Source organism: Aspergillus karnatakaensis, assembly GCF_047715665.1.
Source record: "Aspergillus karnatakaensis strain CBS 102800 unplaced genomic scaffold BJY04scaffold_1, whole genome shotgun sequence".
NCBI lineage: Eukaryota > Fungi > Ascomycota > Eurotiomycetes > Eurotiales > Aspergillaceae > Aspergillus > Aspergillus karnatakaensis.
In genome coordinates, this window is record NW_027395713.1 from 611,523 (window position 1) to 625,703 (window position 14,181).

At 50.3% G+C, this 14,181-nt stretch overlaps 4 protein-coding genes across 4 annotated transcripts; 1 reads left to right on the top strand and 3 right to left on the bottom strand.

Annotated features, from left to right (window-relative positions):
* Nucleotides 1–47: 47 nt before the first annotated feature.
* Nucleotides 48–2,800, bottom strand: spb1 (rRNA methyltransferase spb1). The gene is made up of 4 exons (XM_073720070.1): nt 2,694–2,800; nt 2,482–2,631; nt 732–2,424; nt 48–670 (listed from the first exon to the last, which is right to left on the bottom strand). The coding sequence occupies exons 1-4, from the start codon at nt 2,709–2,711 to the stop codon at nt 114–116; spliced, it is 2,418 nt and encodes an 805-aa protein (XP_073577273.1). The 5' UTR covers nt 2,712–2,800; the 3' UTR covers nt 48–113.
* Nucleotides 2,801–5,673: 2,873 nt separating this feature from the next.
* Nucleotides 5,674–8,342, top strand: BJY04DRAFT_2905 (uncharacterized protein). Its single transcript, XM_073720075.1, has 4 exons — nt 5,674–7,571; nt 7,623–7,702; nt 7,754–7,903; nt 7,968–8,342. The coding sequence occupies exons 1-4, from the start codon at nt 5,790–5,792 to the stop codon at nt 8,224–8,226; spliced, it is 2,271 nt and encodes a 756-aa protein (XP_073577274.1). The 5' UTR covers nt 5,674–5,789; the 3' UTR covers nt 8,227–8,342.
* A 427-nt stretch (nt 8,343–8,769) lies between these two features.
* BJY04DRAFT_2875 (uncharacterized protein) lies at nt 8,770–11,878 on the bottom strand. Its single transcript, XM_073720071.1, has 10 exons — nt 11,569–11,878; nt 11,395–11,440; nt 11,158–11,311; nt 10,878–11,088; nt 10,257–10,824; nt 10,164–10,202; nt 10,026–10,094; nt 9,706–9,965; nt 9,008–9,657; nt 8,770–8,957 (listed from the first exon to the last, which is right to left on the bottom strand). Exons 1-10 carry the CDS (start codon nt 11,769–11,771, stop codon nt 8,914–8,916), a joined length of 2,244 nt encoding a protein of 747 aa, XP_073577275.1. The 5' UTR covers nt 11,772–11,878; the 3' UTR covers nt 8,770–8,913.
* A 543-nt stretch (nt 11,879–12,421) lies between these two features.
* On the bottom strand, nt 12,422–13,960 carry irs4. The gene has a single exon (XM_073709418.1). The coding sequence runs from the start codon at nt 13,933–13,935 to the stop codon at nt 12,430–12,432; it is 1,506 nt and encodes a 501-aa protein (XP_073577276.1). The 5' UTR covers nt 13,936–13,960; the 3' UTR covers nt 12,422–12,429.
* Between the last annotated feature and the right edge of the window lie 221 nt (nt 13,961–14,181).

Genomic DNA, 14,181 nt, shown 5'->3' on the forward strand with positions numbered 1-14,181 from the left:
TAGTCATATCCACTCCCATGGCTGCGGGACAACTATAAGACTAAATGCTTCAGCATGGGTATCAGATTGGCTTGAATCTCTCTATATGTACAGATCTTAACCATAGCAGCTATCTAATTCGCCTTCTTCTTGGCCAGACGCTTTTGGGCCCGCACATCCTTCTTCATCCTGGCATCCACGATCTTGTATTTGCCCTTGACACCCTTAGGACGCCCAGAGATACCCCTGTTGCCTCCCTTGGCAACGACCAACTTCACGTTTTGCTTGGGCTTCTTCTTGGTGGCCCTGCTCATCATTCTTGCGATAGCTTGAGCCTTGTCTCTCTCGCTCATCGTTTCGTCATCCGCAAGCAATGCGGACTTCTTGCGGAGCTTCTCGATCCTCTGTGCCGCCTTGAACTTCTTTCGGCCCTTAGCCTCCATCACCTTCTTGATGGGCCGGGCATTGATTGCGCGCAGCTTCTCCTGGATCGCTGCTGCTGCCGCCTTGGTAATGGGACGGACTGGTTTACTATGTTTGCCTTCGTCGTCAAGGAACCACTCTGGAAGACCATCAACGTCTCGGAAGGCGTATCGGTTGAAACCGTCATCAAACACATCGTGCGACTTCTTCTCCCCGGTAGCCATTTGTTGAGCTAGTGCCATCGCTTCTGCTGTGATGATATCGATATCTAGAGTATATGGTATTTAGCAACATGTTCCCTTAGTCTGAGAAATGGTGTAGCAACTTACCAAGCTGGCCGTTCTTCTTGCGTGGTTCTTCCAGCTCTTCCAGCTCGTCATCTGAAGAGTCTTCAGCTGGCGTATTGTTCTTCGTCTCTTTGACCTTCTGTTTCTCGGGGGCCGCCTTAGACTTGCGCTTCTCGTCCTTTGTTGGTTTGCTCTCTTCTAGAACTTCATCTTCCTTATCATCTTCCTCTAGTTCTTCTCCCTCTTCCTCTTCTTCCTCCTCATCGTCCTCGGCCTCGCCCAGGCCCTGGAAGATGTCCTGGTCGAAGAACAGTGCAGCATTGTTGGAGAGAGAAGCATCCGTGGAGACAGCCGGAGCCTCGGTATCAGCATCTTCCTCGTCATCACTTCCTTTTTCTGACCCAGAAAAGCCCTCCCACTCTTCGGCTTCATAATCCTTACGGGCTTTCTTTGCCCGCAGTTTCGAGTCCTTGTCTTCTTTGCGACCTTGGTACTGCTCGTAGAGCGAGTCGAGTTCTCGCTCCAATCGATCTTCCTCATCATCGCTTTCGACTTCTGAATCCGACTCGGATTCTTCACTTTCGCTCTCGAGTGCCAGCTCCTTTCCTGAAGCCATGACGCCCGTCGCTCCGGCCCGCTCAGCGCGCTTCAGCGAAAATGTCGCTTCCTCTCCAGTAGGACCAAGTTGTTCCATTCCGATATCCATAGGGGTCGTCATGTGCATCTGTAAGCGCACGATTTCCTTGCGCTTCTTCTCATTATCCTTGCGCCTTTCCTTCTTCTTCCTTGAACTTTCCTTGTCCTTGAGGCGGTGAAGCTCTTCCTGGATGGCAAGCTCTTCGTCCATCGGGGCAATTTCGGTGACTTCCTCGGCTTCCTCGGTCTTCGATTGTCCCTTCTTGACTACCAGCCCAAACTTTTCACGGACCTTGAGACGCCATCTAAGGAGGTTTCTAAACTCCTTCTTACCCAGGACTTTCAGGTCTTCGCAGCAGTTTCGGATCTCCTCTGTTGTCTCGGGTAGTCGATCTAACGTAGCCAAGGCAAGGTCTCCTCCTGGTAGTTGTTGGAAACTGAGCTTGTTGCAAGAACCGAGAATGGCAATAGGGTCTGTCGTGTTGATGAAATCTGTGACAGGAACCTCCTTAAATTGAGTCCAGTCTCCTTCCTCATAACCTTCTCTCTTTCTCTTTTTCTTCTCAGGGTTGAACACCTTAGCTTCGTTATTGGGTGTGGGATCCGCAAGCTCTGCAAAGACGTGCTTGGAGTCGAGGAACTTGGGATCCATGCGTTTAGGCGCTTTGAATCCGCGGCAGACAACGAAAATTTCCGCGGACACATTTCGGGAGGAAGGGGGTTTGGTCGCTTCGACTGATGAGAAAAGCTGCTTGAAAACCCACAGCAACGGGTTGTAGTCCTTTGATCGGAAGACCTTTGTGACGAATGTACCACCCTCGATCAAGAACTCCGTTGCCAGTTTCAAGGATTCGAGCACAAGCTCTGCCTGAGAGAAAGCATCCTGAACCCACGCCGTACCAACATTGGGGGCACCATCGTGAAGAACGGTATCCGCTTTCCAGTGCTTAAGATGTGACCGAATTGTAGCGCGACATTTCTCGGTTGTGATATCGTTCTGGAAGGTAATGACTCGAGGAATGGGTTTAATCGGGGCCAAATCGACTCCGACGATTAGACTCTGAGCAGGCATGCATTCAGCAGCGACTTGACACCATGACTTATTAAACGATTAGCATAATCTCTATAAGCGGTATCAATAAGTTTGTGTACTCACACCGGGCGCGGCGCAAAGATCCAGCAAAACTTTGCTCTTTTCCAAGAACCCATATTTCTTGTTCAGTTGAACCAATTTGAACGCAGCTCGAGCTCTGTAGCCCTTCTCCTTCGCAAGGCGATACCACTTATCCAAACGACCTTTACCGTTCTAAGAAAAGTCAGCACGCTAATTCCGATATGAATCTGCCTGTGAAGGAAAGAATGGGTTACCTTTTTCTGAATCGCCATTTTTAGATATAAAGAGTTCAGGTAGAACTCGACAAATATCTAGGCGACGAAAGAAAATCTGAAAGTTGGAGCTGTTTTTGAGTCGGAGTTGCCGCAAGAAAAAAAAAGTTATCGGCGTCTGGATCCCGCCCCACATTTCCCCTTCTTAGTCACGTGTGACTGCGATACGCACCAGCCACACATTATTATTGCTTGTGTCTGAATTGATTCGTGTGAGATGCCATTTTGGCGCTTCCAGGAATGGACGGGGACTCTTAAGCCGGGTCGCTGAGATGATACTGGCAGGCTTATGTCCATAATCTAAGACGCTATTTCTCAGATTAGACCCTACATGAGCCACGGAAGAAATTCGACACACTTTGGGGTGGAAGTAACCGTCACTCGAATGCAGCGTCTACGCCACGTCAATTTATCTGGGCAAAATCGTGAGTCCACCGCGCGCTCTTCTTCCGGAAATCCCGGGCTGTATGGCTTGTCCCTCGTGAAATTGTCCATATTGCTCAATGTTAGTACAAAATTGGAGTTCGCGGTGTCTTCGTAGCTCGTCTCCGATCAATGGACATGTCGGACTCGCTGCTACCTACTGTTTAGTACAGCCATTCTAAACCGCAATGGCGGGTGTTGCTCTGGCCCATCTCTAGCTCGTGCGCCATTGTGGAAGACAGGATTGTTCTATCAACCCAGAGTGGTTAATGGAAAGCCCAGGGAAGGCGACTTCCGAATGATTGAGATGGAGGAAGAAGACCACTATCACTCAAAAACGACAAGCCATACAAAATAATCTAGGTAGTGAGAGAACCTTCTACCACTGTAATATTTGCTTACAGTGAGGGCGTCATTCGTTGTCAAAAAAAAAAAAGAAGCAAAGTAAAAGGCATGCGATAATATTAGTAGTTCGAGCATCAAACCAGGACAGAGCTCTTGCCAGCTCAGTACTCATAAGAACTGTAATATAAGACGGAAAGCCCTCTAGAGTGTCAGTAGAAGCGCCAATCCTTGGGCTGGGCTTCTTGCGCAACTTGTCCTGGTCTCTTTCCACCTGCCTACCAGCGGTGTCCTGGAAAAGCACAGTAAAAACACCGCCGCAAAGGCAACCTAAGGCTTCTAGACCCTCTCGCGCATGTTCCCCTCCAATAATCATTATACAAGAGCACTGAGGCTTTTCAAGAGTGTAATGGAGACCACGATCTCCATAATCCTATTAACCTGTAGCTCAGATCACAAGGTCAACGAACGGCGACTATTTAGCTGCCAGCTGCTGGCGAGCAAAAACAATCTAAAGACTACTGTTAAGAGATAGCGCTCGGGTAGTGCTACCTGAACTGGGAAGACTCCGGGATGTTAATTGAGCGGGATGGGTGAGATTACTCCGTAACTTACATTAGGGCTAAGGTACTGAGGCCCTAATAGTTAGGGGCGCTCTTCTACCTTACATGAAGGAAGAGATCAGCATACTTAACAATTTCTTTTCTCTCGGAAAAGTTAAATTCATCCAATCGAGTTAGAGAAAGGTTAAAAAAGGATGAATACGGCATGGATTGTCCTTGGAGGCATTATCGGTCGACGCGATTCCGCAGGCAGCAAAGCACCGACATAGAGGTAGCTTGTCTAAATAGTATTTAAGAATTAGTGATAAGAAGATTCGGATCGAGAGTAGAAACACAGGAGAGAGCAGCTGTCTGCTAACTTGTGAGCGCGGTGGATACTGGATGGCCGGATGCCATGCCCGCGGGCCGGCCCATAGCGGGGGTGGGGCAGTCTAGCCCTTCTTGTGCTCAGTTGCAGGCTTGCAGCTCAACCCCGGTCCTTGCTACGATATATATGGCAGTTTTGAGGCTCAGGGAGCCTTTTACACTGTACCACAGGGTAAAGGAGTGTGTCACTGAAAGGGATGTGCCTACTTAGTGGCCCGGTATGGCTCCATGAAGCCGGAAGCAAACTCAGAACTTTCTGGTGGGACTGTAAATGACGAAAGTTGTTGTCTACTTCAGAGTGTAATACATGGTGATCTGGTCTCTGTTGGCAGGCTACTCATCCCAGCCAGTATCTGCTTTGTGGTAATGGGCAATAAGTAAAGTGAGAGGCATATCAGCGTTCGAATAAAGCCCTACAGCGCGACAATATTTGCTCAGAGGGTTTCCGACACAAAGACGTAGAATACTTCAGCAGTTACTGAATAATATGCCTAGTCCACTCTTCTTTGAGCTTATGTCTTTCATAGTCGATCACTCTGGGCCTGCCTGCGGCAGTGAGCTGCCGGCACTGACATTGGTGCTGTGCCACATTAAAGGCGCTTGGAAGATTACTGCCATCTGTGCCCTTAGATAAGCATCTTGTCAGGCAAAGCATTATCTGAAGAACCGTGGGATAAGGCGTGCATCGAGGACTATATAGCCATGAGAGCCCGGTTAGCACAGGCTTTGTACGCAAGAAGGAACTGTGAGATCCTGCTCATCTGCCTAGCCCCGTGCAAGTATCTCGGTAGAGTACCAATACTCAAGTGGGAGCGAAAGGACTGTGAATGCTCAAATCAACTTGGCTGCCGGCTGAACGTGGGATCTACGGTATGGCTTGTATGGATCAACGACTACCTGAGGCATCAAACTAGGGGCGCCAATCACGTGTGACGTCACACCTCAGGCGGGCTTGGCAACCACCACCTGACCGCCTGACAATGGGTGGGAGGCAGCGATTATAGCTGGGAAAGACAATATTCTTGCTGTCAAGAAATACGAACCCACATTCAAGTTCTCTTTGGTCCCGAACCTGTCATCAGCTTTCTTGTGGCTATCTTGGTGATGTTACTACAAATTTCATGGCGTCCATGGGTCCTCGAAAGAGAGTAAAGCCTAGCCCTCAATCGCCTGATTCATCTCCTTCGAACCGCGAACGAGCCAATTCGCGGAGGAGCCTAGTGAGTTTTTACTGCGTGTGGCCCTTGCATCTATCTGGAAGGAGACCTTGGCCTATCTCAAGTCGTCTGCCATACTCTGTAACTGACCTATTTCAAAGTGGCCTCCTAGTGTATGGCCGTCCAAAGCGGCGCCTGTTACCGAGGTTGCCCGTGAGAGCATCTCCATGGCCAAACCCAGCTCCACCAACACCGCGTCCGCATCTACACCCCATCTTGCTTCGCCAAAACAGCAGCATAGTCCTTCCCTCCAGCTCACGAAGAGAGCGAGTGCGTCTACGCGATCCCTGCCCGCTACCGCTACGACGACCCGCATCAACATCGCTTCGGACGGTTCTACCTCGACGCCTTTGGAGGAAACACAGCCGGACCCTGCTCCACCTCAGAATAACACTGATAAAGAGGAATCAAAGGACAGCACTGCCACAGATACGAACATCCCAGAGGGCTCGCGACCGAACACGAATGTGGAAGCTGTGAGCTCGGACAACGCGTCTACGGCAGTAGCTCAGCCCAGTGGATGGCTTTCATGGGTATACACACCGTTTACGAACGATAAGAGTGCCTCGATTGAACCGGATGCAAAATCAACACAGTCAGAAGAGCCACAAGAACCAATCGCTCACAGAGAGCCTGATACCACCTTGGAACAGCCACCAAATCAAAAGGCCCCTTCTGCACCTCCGGAACCTAGTTCCGAGCACCAAGATAACCCGCCCGAAGTTGCGGACGTCGCCCAGTCATCACAGAAGCGGTCTTGGCTTCAAATGTGGTACGGATCGTCTTCGTCTAAAGGACCTGAGGAGTCTAAGGATGAAAATCCCCTCGACCTAGAAGAACGAACCCCTGCTCCTGATACGGCACCCGATCCGGAATATTCAAATGAAGCGACGAAAGTTGATAAAGATGTCTCTAATCCTCCCGCGGAGACTACGAAGCCGTCTGCCTGGTCTTTTTTCTTCCGTGACTCACCCAAAGATGCTACACCAGGAAAACCGGAAGATGCGCAGGCTGCCGAAGCCACCATAACTCAGGAGTCATCGACTGATCAGTCAAGGAGTGGTCTCGATGCCAAGCCTGAGCGCAAGGCGGAGGTTGTCAACAAAGGAAGCGTGAAGATCAAGACCCCTCCAGGTGGCTCTTCGGTCCCCGACGATGCTATATCCAAGCCGGCGGATGTTCCTGAGGCCCCCCCTCCAGCGGCCTCCGAAGCTACAGCCTCTAAACAACTACAGAAGGTCATCCCTAACCAGGTCCTCCCGCAGTTCAAGGATACATTCGCCTTGCAAGACAGGCCGACACTGTTTCAGTCAATTGGTAGGTTCCTGCACTACAGCAAAGAGCCTAGCAATCAGCACGTCTACAAGATCCCGTATCCTCCGCGCATTAAAAAGGCACTGGCGATTGGGATTCATGGATATTTTCCTGCACCATTGATACGGACTGTCCTCGGTCAACCCACTGGCACCTCTGTCAGGTTCGCAACTATGGCAGCTGAAGCAATACGCAAGTATACAGAAGACTCTGGGTACACTTGCGACATCGAGAAAATAGCCTTGGAGGGAGAAGGGCGTATTTCGGAACGAGTTGATCTACTTTGGAAGCTGCTTCTAAACTGGATGGAAGAAATCAGACGCGCTGATTTTATTCTGCTCGCTTGTCACAGCCAAGGCGTTCCAGTTGGAATCATGCTGGTCGCGAAATTGATTTCATTTGGCTGCATCAACGCTAACCGGGTCGGGATATGCGCGATGGCTGGCGTGAACCTCGGACCATTTCCTGATTATAGGTCTCGGTGGATTAGTGGTTCTGCAGGGGAGCTATTTGAATTTGCCTTACCCTACAGCCAGGTCTCTAAGGACTATGAGTCCGCCCTGAGGGCTTGCATAGAGTTCGGCGTACGGATATCTTATATCGGGAGCATTGATGATCAACTCGTCTCTTTGGAGGTAATTCACGGTCAACCCTTAGTCTTAATAGCGTTAACTAACAAATCTCAGTCATCACTATTCTCCCCTGTGTCTCACCCATACATCTACCGCGCAGCCTTCGTCGATGGCAGGGTCCATGCTCCAAGCTTGTAAGTATACCTAACCATGCAGAACATACAAATCCCTAATTTTGCGCAAAGCGTCTCCCACCTCGTCGGCTTCGCTCTCAAACTCCGCAACCTCGGCATTTCTGATCACGGTCTCATCCGCGAACTTAGCTCCCCGTTGGCTGGCAGTCTTTATACCGGCGACGGCCACTCCCGCCTCTACGACGACGCCGCCGTATACCGGTAAGCCATCCATCTCCTTCTTACCAAAGCTCTCTGTCCAGAGATCGCAGACTAACAACTCTAGCCTCGCCATTGAATTTGCCCTCGAAACCTCCCCCGTCTCTATCACACCTCTAGATATAAAACGAAGCTACCCACCTCCCGCAACAAATCCTTACATCCTCCCATTCGCCATGCGCGGCCTTCTAGAAGAGGAATACGTCCGACACGAACTGTACAATGAGACATTAGAGCTGCTGAAGCAATTCGATGACTGGAAGCCCACGAGTAAAGTTTTGAAGGATGTCAAGTTCCGATTAGAAGGGATTCGGAGTAAACTTTGATTCTGGGTTCAGTCGGCTTGGAATTATTAGGTAACTACAGGCGGGACGGAGTCCTTTTAGAATGGAAAGCGTGTTGTGTTGGTCTGTGTGGAGTTGGGACTGCGAAATGGACCGCACTTGGGTAGGTAGTCATCTGGCCTGTTCTGTCTTCAGCTTAGCTTCTTTTCCTATTTTTTTTTTCTCTGGAGATAATATACACGGCACATAGAGATAGTTTGGGGAAGCGAAACGATGGCTTGTGGTTACTATAATACGCAGTGTAGCTTCCTAACCCGGGAAGCACGACTCTGCGGCAGTTCTTATGGCCGCACGGGGCTATCAGGAGGAAACGGGCTGCTCAGAACTCACGCGGTGCTTGTATCCACGAATCAACCAGATGACATCGGTATTTTGATCTGAGGAGAAGAGAAGTTGCGTCCACTCAGCAGAGTGTCCACATAGATTGTTATCTAGCTAGAACAAGTAGCCCATCAAGCCTTCCACAAGGCTTCCCACCATCCAGTGGACAAGTGGGTAATTTTTGCGCTTAACGTAGTCATAATCAGTGGGTATATATCGTCAAAAAAGAAAAGAGTTATTGTGTGATTTTGGCAGAAGCTATCCCAGCTTCAACCATTACCAAATCCCCGCGTTGTCCGCCTCCCTAGGTATACCCTAGCCTATATGCAGAATCAGAGGAAGGCACCGCTACCCCTGTAAGAACGCCGTATGATATGCACCTTGGATGTCCTCTAGATCCACTGTCAGTTTATTTTGATTAAGCTCGAAAGGGCTCACTCACCTCTCATTCCGTCTAATGCCTCAAATGCAACTGTGTAGTTGGTCACGGCGGTTATTATCCGCTCAAGTCCTTGACGAAGTTCGTCAGTCAATGTACCCGATGGCCGGCTGTCAAGCCCGGTCCCCATCTCTGTCGGGACGTGGTTCTCCACGCTCATTTTATAGAACACCATCAACAATGCATAGCTACCTTGCATCATGCAACACGCGAAAGACGGCATTGTCCGAGGATACTGGTTTTGTGGAAGAAACTGCAAGACTCGGGGCGAATTACTGGCATCGTTGAGCGGCTGTGGTATGGGCAGGTTCTGAAACATGCGTGAGATCAATAACGAAGCTCTGAGGCATACCCTCGCGGAATGCTGGCTGGTGTAAGGGAATTCACTGATGAAAGAATACTGAGGTATTGTCTGGAATTCAGACGACGTGGAGGAGGTAGATGATGTTGCGTATCCGCTCGAGGACTGTTGAAAATTTTCCAAACCACTGCAAGAACAGCCGACATTGGTTATCTCTCCCGGAGATTCTGACCCATCCGCAGCACTTCCTGAAGCTGGATTGGTCGAGTTAGCGGCAGTAAGATCGCAATGCCTCTGAAGGAAAATCGGAATGTCTGAAAATGCTCTGAATCGATGAATTTTGATTTGGGCGCTGCAACAAAGCTTAGCACAAGTTTCCTGGCGACTGGGAATGGCTGACCTTGACAGCTTGATCTGAGCGATGGCACGGACACTCTGCGCCGTAGTATGCTCCGTCACACCATGGCCGTCAGCAGACCTTGGGACTAGAGCGGGGAGACTTGACTGCGCCAATATTGCGCTAGCCCACGTATCAAGCTGTTGCATAGTCTCAAAAACACATGGCATATTGACACTGGTTGGGAGACACTGTTTCAAGTCTATAACGAATTGTGTCGCAGCCACCAGTAGTTGTTGCGATTGTATGAGAATCGACCAGCCCTGCGGATAGCATTAACACCAATCTTGAGCTCCGGAGACGACTTCCTAGGATGAACCTACATCAGGATCGGCAGAGAACCTAGGGTAGGGAGTAACAAACTGGGGATCGTTTGCTTTGATTTGAAGAACCTAGCAGTGAGAGCATTAGCCAACCTCAACTAGAACACATAGAGAGCATCCGGGATTAGGAAACCTCACTGTTGTGCTAACAATCGAACCCTGGAGTACACAATAATACTATTGTGAAGTAGTTAGCAAATAGGGCACGATATAACTGTACAATGACTTTACCGTCATCCACCAGGCTCTTCTTCGAGCCTCAGCCAAATCATCATATTCTTCACCAAGACTGTGAAGAGACATATCCAAAGCTATCGCCATCGCTTGCTCAGCGCGGTATCTCATTTTCAGAAGATTTCCACGCTGGGTGTATTCATAGACGGACAGCACTAGTAGTGCAAGCAAACTTTCAAGCTCTACCGGAGCTCGCGGGTGGAAAGGCCCTCGGTTGATGACTGGGCGATTGCTCTCAAACGGGTTCGCGGGCGAAGCATGGAGCTCGCAATCAGATTCGATACTCGCGTTAGCCATTTGTGTAAAAGCCTGCGCATATGTTCGACGTCGAAGACTGGAGCTCTCAGATGTAGGGTCCAAGTCGTTCGGGTGTGGTATTAGTGCTAAGACAGCGGATATGGCCAGGCTTAGTGGAGAACGAGGTTTATAGGCGATAATCGGTTCCTCGGACGGAAATTCTGAAAAGGAGCCGACGCCCTCAAAGGGCTTATCAACTGAGGCAGGTGCCACTCTTGGAGGAAGTATTGGGAAATAGTCATGGATGAAATCATAATAAGCATTGAGACTGTTTCAGAATTAGCATAACTATCATGAACCGAAGGTGCTTTCGCAACTGACATTTCGTGTTCACTGCCGTATGTCCTTACCACAGTCTGTGATGATGACATACTCGATGACGACGGTGTCGGTTCCATTTGAACATGAGCATTGCCATTACTTGGTGAATCAAGCAGACCGGCAAACATATGCTGGACATCAGGATGCATGTCCAAGTTTCGAAGTCCAGCACCAGAGGCAGAAAGCACATCGATTTGGCCAAACAGCGTTGCTATCATCAATGTTAGCTGATACGGCACTCTCTCTTTGCCTCAAAGAAAAGGCGGCCTTCCATACGTACACTCCTCGAATTCGGGGGTTACAGACGTGATGGCCGTATTCTCAACATCGTCTCGCTGGACAGTCCCTTCTACGGGCACTGAGGGCTTCTTTTTCTTCCTTGGGCCTCCACGCTTACTCGCCACATAAACACATTTTCTTTTCTTGCCGAGACACTAAACAGATGGTTAATTGATGGGTATCCACATCGCATAACGCGTCAAGAGGACTGGAGAAGATATGGAAGAGGGATACCTACGTTGAGGCAGGGCTCCTGCCCATCACAACGTGTCCTCGAAGCGCGACTAGTTGATTGGTTAGTGGGTTCTATAAAAAGAGCTAGCAGGATGAGTATGTGCTCAAGACAGACTTTTCTTCCCGCAGAAGGGAGGAAAATCATGTCTATGGAAATCGGATCTATGGCGGTCCTTACCAGGCTAGACAAGCCGACTTGACTGGAGGCTTCGCAAATTTCTTGCGGGGCCTCGAGGACAAAGGCTGTGTAACTGTTGGGACACTATTACTGTTCACTTGGTGTCCAAAGTGGTCCAAAACCATGATGAAATCGGACCAATTCATCGGTCGAAGTATGTAGTCAGAGTACGTTCCAGGCGGCGGCGCTGTCAAGTCGGTCATTCAGCCTTGCAGAAAGCTTTGCTACCACGGTCCACGACCCAAGTCTCCCGGAATGCGCATCGCTCTGGGCACAAAACAGTGAGCGATAGTTAATCGAGATACCCGCCGTCTCAGCCACGGGGAATACCGAACTCAAAAACAATCAAAACCCGAGAGAGTGGTCTGATATAGAGCCCGGATCGCCCGTTAGTCGCTGGGGAATCAGATGGGGGGCTTAATCATCCATTCCATTGTTGCCGTGCGATTCAAATCCCGAACACCCAGCTCGGGATTTGGTTCTGGTAGGAACAGCCCAATGGGCGTTCATCTGAAGAAGAGATCGAGACTCCAGCAGCTTGGTCACATAATAGTCGCGAAGATCATGCATAGCCTGTGAGAGGATGAGTCGATATTGCACAATGCGGTTGTTGACGCAAAATGAAGACAGAGCAGAGTGCAAGAGAATCACTACTACTTGTTGCCGACTCCCTCTACCGGTGTTCGCTCTGCCGGGCGCTGGGTCGCGCCTTCCCAGGTTTCGGGCTTGGGGCCCTCTTTCCGTTCTTGTACAAATGTCCACGTGATCAGTTATAGTGACCGACCTCGATGGTTCCTAGGTATATACCAGGGCTACACTTAGGCTCAATACGTAACTATTAATCTATTGGTAGGTTCTCTATTACTTTGCATATTGAAGATCATCCAGAGATATACCGGGTACACGCACAACACTGGCCCAGACGCTGTCAGGAACCTCAGCCGGAAGCTTGTGCCCTCTCAGTTGCTGGTCAATCAACCACATTCCTACAACAAATTCCGGTCTGGTAAGTAGGCCAATCTTCTGCCTATCAACCAAATCCCAGATCTGCTCTAGGACGTGAGCCGGAAGCCGGCTTCTAGACCAAATATCTTGAACCACCAAGTTCACAACCATTTCAAGGGCGGCTGGAGGATACATATCTGGCGGAACTTCTTGTGCTGGGGCCCTTCTGGTAAATACCTGGTTGGTAGGTATAAGCAAGCCTTTATTCGCCGCCCAGACACCTTCATATCTCTTGCGTTCTTTCTCAGTAACTTCACTTCGCCATCTTCTGCGATCACCTTCTTGGTGCTTATGCGGGTGTTTATTGATTATGCGGTTCCTATGCTGGCGGCGATACCGCGACTCATCTTCACCGTCTGATTTGGCTTGTGTCCGGAGGGTCTTTTGAAGACTTCCTGGGCTTGGGCTAGGAGCGCGATCCTTTTTGGCCTGATGCTGTAAATGTAGTAGGGATCGGGATCGGGATCTTCGCCTACGTTGCGGGGGAGGAGGCGGCGGTGAAGGCTTCCTCGCCTGCCGTGCCCGATTCGAGGCCAGTGATGAAGCGGCGACTGCGTCTGAAGGTCCGTCTTTACTCACGTCGGTGAGATTGTCAATCATGCTCGAGCTACTTGGATTCTGCGACTGGCTGTATATCGATACGGTGCTTGGGCTTGACGGCCATGCTGGTGATTTGGTGCGCCCTGAGATGAGCTGCTGTTCTTGCGCATCTTTGACTGGAAGAGTTGCGGCTCGCCGTGGTGGAAGCGGAGGGCCTCGTTCCGAAGAAAGGGTAGAAGCAGAAGCTTTGGAGCGAAGGGGGAAGGAGGGGAGTAGAGAAGGCTCAGAGTTGTGCTCGTTAGGTATAGGTTCGTGGAAGACAGGGGACGGTTTTCGAGGTACAGGCGGGGCAGGACGCGGTTTTGTTATCCGTGGCCGGGGTGAGGTCGGAACTCTGGGAGAAACAGGCCTCAGTTCGGACTGCGAATTTGGGAGTGATGTTCCGTGAAGACCATTTGAGCTCGGCTCCAATAAGCGAGGACTGACTACCGTTCTTCGAATCGGGATTGGTGATGGCAGATCGCGATTAGGTGATGTTTCGTTTCGGTGCGACTGAGCTCTGTGCACCTCGACCGGTGTAGGTTTGCTGCTCGGCGCGGGTGAGTTTCCTACCGCTATCTCAGCTGCAAGCTGCTGGGGACTCTTTTGCCGAGATATATCTGGTAGACTTTCAGTGGCAGTCTTGGGTCGATCGCTAAGGCCGTTGGCGGTTGAATTCGCGCTGAAGAGGGCGATCTTGTCCCTGATCGAACCAGGCTCCGGCAGTTCTGGTGGAGGGTCAGGGTCGGAATCAAGAAGCGAGACTTGTGAGCGATCTGCCATTTTCAGAGCGGGGCTTGTCCTGGGGGGTGTTGCATGGTTAAAAGCGAGAAGAGCCCCTTGCAGAGCTGCAGCAGTTGGGGAGGAGTTGGCGTTCGCATTATTGCGGGGAGGAAGTCGGCGATCCCGCGAGGGGGTCGAAGCTGCTCTGGCCATTCGGGAGGGACCAAGGTCACCAAGCTCAATCTTACTGCTGGACCATGGTCGGTGAGAACGGTTAATGTTGTGCACTTGAGAGAAATAATGAAA

Excerpts from the sequence above, each read along its gene's own strand:
- spb1 (XM_073720070.1), bottom strand. Across the intron at positions 2,425-2,481 it reads ATCTTTGCGCCGCGCCCGGT|TCATGGTGTCAAGTCGCTGC; the intron begins GTGAGTACACAA and ends TCGTTTAATAAG. Across the intron at positions 671-731 it reads CAAGAAGAACGGCCAGCTTG|ATATCGATATCATCACAGCA; the intron begins GTAAGTTGCTAC and ends CATATACTCTAG.
- BJY04DRAFT_2875 (XM_073720071.1), bottom strand. The coding sequence starts at position 11,771 with ATGACCGACTTGACAGCGCCGCCGCCTGGAACGTACTCTGACTACATA. Across the intron at positions 9,658-9,705 it reads GCTCAGATCAAGCTGTCAAG|CGCCCAAATCAAAATTCATC; the intron begins GTCAGCCATTCC and ends GCTTTGTTGCAG. Across the intron at positions 8,958-9,007 it reads GGCATTAGACGGAATGAGAG|AGGACATCCAAGGTGCATAT; the intron begins GTGAGTGAGCCC and ends CAGTGGATCTAG.
- BJY04DRAFT_2905 (XM_073720075.1), top strand. The coding sequence starts at position 5,790 with ATGGCCAAACCCAGCTCCACCAACACCGCGTCCGCATCTACACCCCAT. Across the intron at positions 7,572-7,622 it reads ATCAACTCGTCTCTTTGGAG|TCATCACTATTCTCCCCTGT; the intron begins GTAATTCACGGT and ends AACAAATCTCAG. Across the intron at positions 7,904-7,967 it reads GACGACGCCGCCGTATACCG|CCTCGCCATTGAATTTGCCC; the intron begins GTAAGCCATCCA and ends TAACAACTCTAG.
- irs4 (XM_073709418.1), bottom strand. The coding sequence starts at position 13,935 with ATGGCAGATCGCTCACAAGTCTCGCTTCTTGATTCCGACCCTGACCCT.